Raw genomic sequence first — 9479 nt, forward strand, 5'->3', positions numbered from 1 at the left:
TAAATGCGTAGACTTCAAGGAGATCTTGAAACATTTGCCTGAGGAAGGAGAAAATCTCCGAAAGCTTGTGAATTTAAAATAAAATTGCTGGACTATAACTTGGTGTTGTAAAATTGTTTACAATTGTCAACCCCAGTCCATCACCGGCATCTCCACATCAAAAAAATTGGACAGCTGAATAACGTACTTGAATAACCAGATTACTTCGAATTCAAAATGTAATATTTATCTTTTAAAATAAAAATCGTGCTTCCCTCCCCACGCCAGGCATTTGGAAAAGCCACCCTCCCTGCGCGAAGGACCAGGGGCGGTTACCACCGGCGGAAATTCTTTTAGTTTTGATTGGCGCTCCGATCGGCCCAATCAGACGGCAGAGAATTTGTTTGACAGCCCAGTAGCCAATCACAGACGAAGGAGGGACAACAGCCGCGGCCAATCGAATGATGGCAGGGGGGCGGGGCCACGCGTTGCCAGGGAGCGGTAACCAAGGGACCGGCAATGGCGCCCAGCGGCCTCCTGTAAAAGGGGAGTTTGTGGGACGGGATTACCAGGTTATTGATGAGGTTAACAGGTTATTGATGAGGTTAACAGGTTAATGGGCGGCCCGTGGTCAATAACCAAGCGGGAACTATGGTGAAACTGAGAGCGAAATGTGTCCTGGCAGGTGAGTGAGTGAAAACAAAGAGAGAAAGGAAGTTGCATTTATACAGCGCCTGTCGCCTCCTCAGGACGTCCCAAAGCGCTTTACAGCCAATGAAGTACTTTTGAAGTGTAGTCACTGTTGTAATGTAGGAAACACAGCAACCCATTTGCGCACAGCAAGATCCCATAAACAGCAGTGTGATAATGATCCAATAACCTGCTTTCATGATAAATATTGGCCAGGATACTGGGGCGAACTCCCCTGCTCTTTGAGATAATGCCCATAGGATCTTTTACATCCCCCTCAGTTTGACATCTCATCTGAAAGACGGCATTTCTGCCAGTGCGGCGCTCCCTCTGAGCCGGCCCTCCGCCAGTGCAGCACTCCCTCGGTACCGGCCCTCCGCCAGTGCAGCACTCCCTCGGTACCGGCCCTCCGCCAGTGCAGCGCTCCCTCGGTACCGGCCCTCCGCCAGTGCAGCGCTCCCTCGGTACCGGCCCTCCGCCAGTGCAGCGCTCCCTCGGTACCGGCCCTCCGCCAGTGCAGCTATTCTGCGGCAACCGGACAGAAGTTGTGGGTTAATAAAAGCCCCTAGTTTCTCTTCCCCCAGCTCTCCTGAGCCATGTTAGCTAGAAGAGCTCCCCTGCTCTTCTTCGAATAGTGCCATGAAATCTTCAGAGTGTATCTGCACAGCCTCTAGCTAATTAGAAATTCAGATATGGCTAATTGCATTTTTGATTAGTAAATAAAAAATGAGCAATACACATGTGTATTGGGCCTGTGATCTCAATGCTTATATTCACACGGTGTACGCTTGTAAACTTTAACCTTGTTTTGCAACTGTTAGCAAAATGGTAAGATGAAAAGCAGAGTGTTTTCTGCCCGTGGAGTGTTGTGCTTCCTTTTTCACTTAGCAAAGTTCTGAAAGCCTGAACATCATCAGTCTTGGATATGCTAACGTATTGGATAAAGCTGAATTAGCACGTTTCGGTTGACTTTCCAAGAACGCTGTGCTGGGGGAGAGCCTTGCCCACCAGCGCCCATACCGGAAAATCTCTGGTGACGTTGCTGTCCCTCTAGGCTCATACTCTGAAGAGTGGTTTCTCAGGCACAGTAACAGTGGGCTGCTGGCACCTACCTGTGGAACCGGCAAGTGTCAGCAGCTTCAGGAGAGGGGGAAAGAGGAGAGAAAATTATTTAGTGCAGTGAAGTAGAATTACATAGAAATTTGCAGCACAGAAATAGGCCATTCAGCTCAACTGGTCTATGCCGGTGTTTATGCTCCACACGAGCATCATCTCACCCTATCTGCATATCCTTCTATTCCCTTCTCCCTTATGTACTTTTCTAGCTTCCCTTTAAATGCATCTATACTATTCGCCTCAACTACTCCTTGTGACAGTGAGTTCCACATTCTCACCACTCTGGATAAAGAAGATTCTCCTGAATTCCTTATGGGATTTATTGGTGACTATCTTATAATTATGACCCCTATTTTGGTCTCCCCCACAAGGGGAAACATCTTCTCTACGTCTATCCTATCAAACCCTTTCATAATTTTGAAAACCTCTATTAGGCAACCTCTCAGCCTTCTCTTTTCTAGAGAAAAGAGCCCCAGCCTGCTCAGTCTTTCCTGATAGGTATAACCTCTCAGTTCTGGTATCATTCTGATAACTGCAAGCATCTGGCCCTCCCATCACAATGTTCTTGCTTTATTTTATTTCTTCCAGGTGACCCCACTGTTGGGAAGAGTGCATTGGCGCATGTGTTTCGTAGTGAAAGTGCTCACTTTCCGAAAAACTATACCCTGGTACGTCTATTGATCTGTGATTCAGCCTTGAAAGGAGGCAGTGGTGATGTTCATGAGATATTACAGAGGTACATAAGGCAGTAAACAGTATATAAAAAGGTAAATGGGCAATAAATGTCGGCCTTGCCAGCGACGCCCACATCCCGAGAATGAATCTTTTAAAAATCCGGCATGCTACAACAACAGCTTGCATTTATATAGCGCCTGTAACGTAAAACGTCCCAAGGCATCTCACAGGAGTGTTTTCAGACAAAAATTGACACCGAGCCACATAAAGAGACCTTACGACAGGTGACCAAAAGCTTGGTCAAAGAGGTGGGTTTTAAGGAGCATTTTAAAGGATGAGAGAGAGAGAGGTGGAGAGGTTTAGGGAGGGAATTCCAGAGTTTAGGGCCCAGGCATTTCAAACTAAAGCGTGAGACTACAAGAATCTGACTAAAGTGGTTGATAAAGGTGCGGGGGTGATGGCTTAATATGCTGGCAAAAGGCGCAGACTGTTTTCTCACTGAGATTGGGAATGGAGGTCTCCTGGGGAGCAAGAAGGGGGTAAACCCGCCCAGAGCAGCTGTTGGCCTCCCAGCGGTCTCTGAGACCGATATCCAAGATGTTGAAATTTGGTGTTGAGCAAAGTGTAGACCTGGTCTTTGCCTGTTTCATACATCAGGCTGCTGATGTTCAGGCTGCCCGAACTGTGCTGGGTGCAAAAGGAAAGCGGGTCAAAAAATTAGCAGCAAAAATTGAGTCAGCCAAGAGGCGGGGGGCATAGAGTCAAACTGGCGAAAGGCAAATTGAGGACTTTCATCCGAAGTGAGCAGCACGTGGAATAGGTGGAGGCAGAAATCCTAGAATCATCCTGGTTCGCTGGATAATGTCATGGGCTTTTCGAGGTGAATGGGCTGGAATCGGCCAAATGGCCATATTCGTTTGTGTCAATCTTTTGATCAGAACCCATCCTGAGAGTTTCCAAACATGCTTTCTGTTAATCTGACTCAGTTATTAAAGGGCTTCTGATTTTTCCCTGAATTCAAGGTTTTAAAAAAAAAACTTGGGTGAAATTAGCTGTGAGATAGCACATACCCTTTGGGGTCAGAATTGTAACACAAAACGTTAGGCAAAACAATTTTAGAAGAAACTTTAACAGCAAACAATAAACTCGATAGCAGGGCTTAAAAGGCTAAATTATGAGGACAGGTTGCAAAAACTTGGTTTGTATTCCCTTGAATTTAGCCATTTGAGGGGTGATCTAATTGAGGTGTAGTGGAAATCTGGAACTCTCTTCCCCCAAAAGGCTGTGGATGCTGGGGGTCAATTGAAATTTTCAAGCCTGAGATCGATAGTTTTTTTTGTTGGGTGAGGGTATCAAGGGATATGGAGCAAAGGCAGGTAAATGGAGTTGGGACGCAGATCAGCCATGATCTGATTGAATGGCGGAACACCCTCGAAGGGCTGAATCCTATGTTCGTAAAATTATCTTCACAAAGTTACTCGAAGGTGGTGAGGTGTGAAAGCTGTTACCCTGTTGAACCTTGTTCAGCTCTCTGTACACAGAAGGTGCAGCCTGGTCATTACTGTCCAGAGAGACGGAGTGAACCCTGCCCCAGTGGCCGGCGTGTCGCAGCACAGCTGCAGGATGCCAGTGCTAACGTTTCTGGGTTTCATCGGGTTAAATACCCCATTCTTGGAATTCATCTTTTGGGGGTTTAGTCAGATTGAATCTTAAGAGCGGAATGTTTACTTATCAAGGTCAAGTTAAACCCTCAGCTACTTTCAAACATCAGACCATCGCAGAGTGTTTTTTGGGGACATGGGTGTGAGAGTGGAAGTACTAACTCTCCTTATCCTGTCTAGACAACCGGAGTGGAAGTCTTTGTAAATCCGGTTCCCATCCCAGACACCTCCGACAGCGTGGTGAGTATATGAGAAGCACACGTCATTATTCTGTTTAAAATATCAAACTGCGGCTGACAGTTACACGAGAGGCTTTCAGCGAATGCATGTTAATTCGTTGTGTTCTTTCCTCCCTGTCTCCAGGAGCTCTTCTTATTCGACTCTTCAGGAAAAGAAATCTTCTATGACATGGTGGAAAGCCAGGTACAGGGACCGATTACTGAGTGGGGTTTGTTTCTTTCAGAGGCTAAGTCTCCGTTATTCTCTTTTGAGATATTTGCTCCCTTTCTCCCGACAGGATCTCCCCACTATCCATGCTGAAAAGGGCAGGCAGGATAAATTACTGTCAGGCCACCACCAACTCCACTCTGAAACTAACGGCTGGGCAGTCGTCAAAGCATACTGCAGGGACGACTCTCCCTGTACAGTGGTGTAGTGGTTATGTTACTGGATTAATAATCCAAAGAACGTGAGTGCAAATCCCACCATTGCTGTTTGACAATCTGATTGTGGTTACATGGAAATAGAATCATAGAATCGTACAGCATAGAAGGAGGCCATTCGGCCCATTGCACCTGTGCCGGTCCTTTGAAAGAGCTGTCTAATTAGCCCCACTCCCTTTTAAACCCTGTATTTCTTTCATTTAAACAGTGGGAGCTTGCGGGCGCCGTTTGCCTTGTATATGATATCACCAATGAGACGTCCTTCAACAGCTGTACAAAGTGGCTGGAAAGGGCCCGAGCGCAGGCACCCAGCAACCAGCTGGTAGGTCAGTATACCTCTGGCTCTGGGAGTGTCGCCGTGGAATTTCTGTCGCAGCTGACTGTTGCTGGGGGTGAGGTGGTGGTGGGTATGGGGGGGGTGGTGGTGGAGTGGTGGGTATGGGGGTGGTGGTGGTGGGTATGTTGGGGGGGTGGTGGGTGGTCTTGCAATAGTGGCTGATGAGCTCCCAGCAATTGCAGCGTATGAAAGGTATTCTCTGCTCCAGGATCTGTGTCCCTGATCCCAGTCCCTTGCTGGAAAGTGCATGTCTGTGAATGTCGCACGGGGAGCAGTTTGACCTCGACCTTTCACAACCTTGGAACCTCCTCTCCGACTGGCTAGAAGGCATTCGGCCTGCAAGTGCCCCAGGCCTTCAGCAGCCTGCCCCGCCCCACCCCGCTTCACCCCGAAGCAAGTTCCCTGGTGCAGGTGGGAATCCTACCCACAGCCCATCAAATCGACTCTGCAAGGGCTGATCCCAAAGAAGTCAGCAAAGACCCATTCAGGTGGCAACAGAGTGAAAATCCCACTTGGCTGAGGTACCAGCAGGTCTCCAATAAAGCAGAGAAAGAGCTTGCATTTATATAGAGCCTTTCACGGCCTCAGGACGTCCCAAAGCACTTCTGAAATGGAATCGCTGTTGTAATGTAGGAAACGCAGCAGCTAAATTTCAGCACAGCAAGATCCCACAAACAGCAATGAGATAAATGATCAGATAATCTGTTTTAGTGATAAATATTGGCCCCAGGACACCAGGGAGAACTCCCCTGCTCTTCTTTGAATAGTGGCCATGGGATCACTCATATCCACCCGAGAGGGCAGATGGGGCCTCGGTTTAACTTCTCATCCGAAAGGCAGCACCTCTGACAGTGCAGCACTCCCTCAGTACTGCACAGGGAGTGTCGGCCTGGATTTTGTGCTCAAGTCTCTGGAGTGGGACTTGAACCCACCACCTTCTGACTCAGAAAGCAAGAGTGCTGCCCACTGAACCATAGCTGACAACCTATAGAAGTAGCAATTGGTTTGTACTGAAGCCACTTGACCGAAACCCCGACATGAGCCAGTACCTTCAGGAAGCAAGTGGGAAAATACTGCAACACGAGCCATAGAAATACACGGAGAAGGGTCTTTGATGTGCATGGAATCATTAAAGGCCCTGCCCACCAATCCCTCCCTTACCCCTCGTTATCTTAGCCAAACCGTGAGGGGGAAAAGGAGCAAGGAGATCAAGTGGCCCCTGCATCCAGGGGGAGGAAGCAAAAATCCTCGCCAACGCACCTTGTGGTTAGAGTTGGCTTGGGTGCAGGTGACCAGTTCCCGTTCTCAGTGAGTCACTGAGGTATGGGAACATAGGAACAGATGTAGGCCATTCAGCCCCTCGAGCCTGTTCCGCCATTCAATTAGATCATGGCTGATCTGTATCTTAACTCCATTTACCCGCCTTGGTTCCGTATCCCTTAATACCCTTACCCAACAAAAATCTATCGACATCCGTTTTGAAATTTTCAATTGACCCCCAGCCTCAACAGCATTTTGGGGGAGAGAGTTCCAGATTTCCACTCCCCTTTGTGTGAAGAAGTGCTTCCTGACTTCACCCCTGAACGGCCTAGTGCTAATTTTAAGGTTATGCCCCCTTGTTCTCGACTTACCCCCCCCCCCCACCCCACCAGAGGAAATAGTTTCTCCCTTTCTACGTGATCAACTCCTTTAATCACCTCAATTAGATCACCCCTTAAGCGTCTATATTCGAGGGAATGCAAGCCTAGTCTATGCAACCTGTCACCATAATTTGACCCTTTTAGCCCCAGTGTGGAGAGAAGGCAGGCAGAAACGGATTGTAGGAAAAGGGGCAAAATAAATGGGGAAAGTTACACAGTGAATCTGGTACCTCAACCCTTTGATTGGTTTGCAGGAGTTCTTGTGGGCAACAAGACGGATTTAGCCTGCAGGCGTACTGTGGAGTACACACAGGCACAGGAATGGGCAGCCAGCCAGGGCCTGGAGTACTGCGAGACCTCTGCGGTAAGTGACGGGAACAGTTCCTACTTTCTGTGTTTCGCTCTCCCCTCCTCTTCTCCCCAAGGCACCGACTTGCTGGAGTCCAGCTCGACAGACCTCTCCAGTAGCTCACCCAAGTGGCCATTCTTGAAGAGACACAGTGAGTGTCAGCAACCATAGAGTGCCTTTCACCACCTCAGGACGTCCCAAAACACTTTGCAGCCATTGAAGTGTAGTCACTGTTGTAATGTAGGAAACGCAGCAGCCAATTTGCGCACAGCAAGATCCCACAAACAGCAATGAGATAATGATCAGATAATCCTTTTAATGATGTTGGTTGAGGGATAAACATTGGCCAGGACACTGGGGAGAACTCCTAGCTCCTCTTCGAAATATTGGCCATGGGACCTTTTTCATCCACCTGAGAGGGCAGACAGGGCCTCGGTTTAACATCTCATCCGAAAGACAGTGCAGCACTCCCTCAGTACTGCACTGGGAGTGTCAGCCTAGATTATGTGCTCAAGTCTCTGGTGTGGGACTTGACCCCACCACCTGCTAAGTCAGCGGCGAGAGAGCTCCCCACTGAGCCACGGCTGACACCTAAAATGGGGAAGAAATAATAAAGGAGTATACTGACAAGCTGGTAGGAGCACTGAGCTCTATGGACCAGGAGGGCTTTGGGTGGAAGCTCCAGTCTGTGCTGAGGTAGCAGCGCTGAGTCAGGGTGACAGGAGAGAGCACTGCGACTAGTCTCGGTACTTTAGGATTAAGGAGGGGGAATAAATCAGCGAGGCTTCCTACTCCTGGTCGTGATCCAGACACCTCCTGCCATTCCCCAACCTGTTGGCACCTTGATTGTGAAGTGTGCAACACGACAGCACCGAGTGTGTAATCACTGCTGACACTCCTGTGAATGAGCTGTAGGCAAAATGTACAACTGCGCAGAAACCAATGTGAAATACTGAAATGTAAAATGAAGGAGAGACCTGTGAATAATGATACACAGCACATTGATGGAAAGGGATTGGGGCAGGTCGGAGCGGGAGGGCTTCGATCGGGATTCGCATACACTTGGTGGGGGGGCGGGGGCGGGGGCGCCTGTGTGTGACTGGGCTTCCCATTGCACTTTGTCCTTGACCTGCAGCATCTTTCATTCTGTATGTTTTTGCAGAAGGAGATGGAGAATTGCGATGCTCCTTTCCAGAGCCTGGCCAGAGCTTTTCACCGCATGTACCAGGAGAAGTCGGAACACATCCAATCCATCGTGTGACCGTGCCCCCTCCCCCCACCATGCGTGCGCCCCCCCCCCTCGCAACCCCATCGAATGACTGCATTATAACCAAAACCCCCCTATAGCACACGTCCCCCTCGCGTACCCCCACAGAGCGACTGAATTATACCGCCCTCCCCATAAAGTACAAAGGCACCCCCGGCTTATTGGCCTTTGCCAGAGTTTACTGTTGTTGCGTTGACTGTCTATTATATTTGCCTCCCTCGCTGCGATGCATCCTGCCCCTCTCCTGGGCTGGGCACCCCTCCGTGTCTCTGTCTCTCTCTCTCTCTCTCCTCCTGTACAGTCGTCCAACAGAAGACGCGCCTCGAAGAGATGTCACTCGACCAGTGACGTTGGTTGTGACCAGCAGTGAGATGCCAGTAAAAGCTTCTGTTCAGTTGGGGACGGCAGTTGAAGTGGTTTCCTGTAACACAGCTCGGTTTGCGTGTGCGTTATTCTGTCTGCACGGCCAATGCAGACCTTCTGGTTGGCAGTCAGTGATGTTCTGATTTCCAGTCCTTCCCATGTTGTCCGGCTCTCGGGGTGAAGGGCAGTGACCTGCTTTCACCAGCTGTTGTCATTTTATTATATTTAAAGCTCCTGACCTATTTATGTGGAGTAATTTTACTTTTGTAAAGCAGTTTATTAAAAAAAAATGCATTCCCTTTACAACGCCTGCTGGGCTGTGATTCTCTTCACTTTTTAAAGTGCACTGTTTCCTTTTTGAAGGAAGATTTGCATTTATATAGCGCCTTTCACGACCTCAGGACGTCCCAAAACGCATCACAGCCAATGAATGACTTTTGAAGTGTCGTCACTGTTGTAATGTAGGAAATGCGGCAGCCAATCTGCGCACAGCAAGGTCCCACAAACAGCAGTGTGATAAATGACCAGATAATCTGTTTTTAGTGATGTTGGTTGAGGGATAAATATTGGCCCAGGATACTGGGGAGAAATAGTAGAGAATTTTTTGCATCTACCTGAGAGGGCAGACATGGCCTCAGTTTAACCTCTCAACCGAAAGACGGCACCTCCGACGGTGCAGCACTCCCCCAGTACAGCGCTGGGATTGTCAGCCTGGATTTTGTGCTCAAGTCTCTGGAGCG

At 48.8% G+C, this 9479-nt stretch overlaps 1 protein-coding gene across 1 annotated transcript; it reads left to right on the forward strand.

Moving 5' to 3' along the window:
• The first annotated feature begins 468 nt into the window (after window positions 1–468).
• ift27 (intraflagellar transport 27 homolog (Chlamydomonas)) lies at window positions 469–9045 on the forward strand. The gene is made up of 7 exons (XM_067974162.1): window positions 469–664; window positions 2374–2453; window positions 4302–4361; window positions 4485–4544; window positions 4992–5109; window positions 7015–7124; window positions 8272–9045. The coding sequence occupies exons 1-7, from the start codon at window positions 631–633 to the stop codon at window positions 8368–8370; spliced, it is 561 nt and encodes a 186-aa protein (XP_067830263.1). The 5' UTR covers window positions 469–630; the 3' UTR covers window positions 8371–9045.
• The last annotated feature ends 434 nt before the right edge of the window (window positions 9046–9479 follow it).

Source organism: Heptranchias perlo, chromosome 40, assembly GCF_035084215.1.
Source record: "Heptranchias perlo isolate sHepPer1 chromosome 40, sHepPer1.hap1, whole genome shotgun sequence".
Classification (NCBI taxonomy): Eukaryota; Metazoa; Chordata; class Chondrichthyes; order Hexanchiformes; family Hexanchidae; genus Heptranchias; species Heptranchias perlo.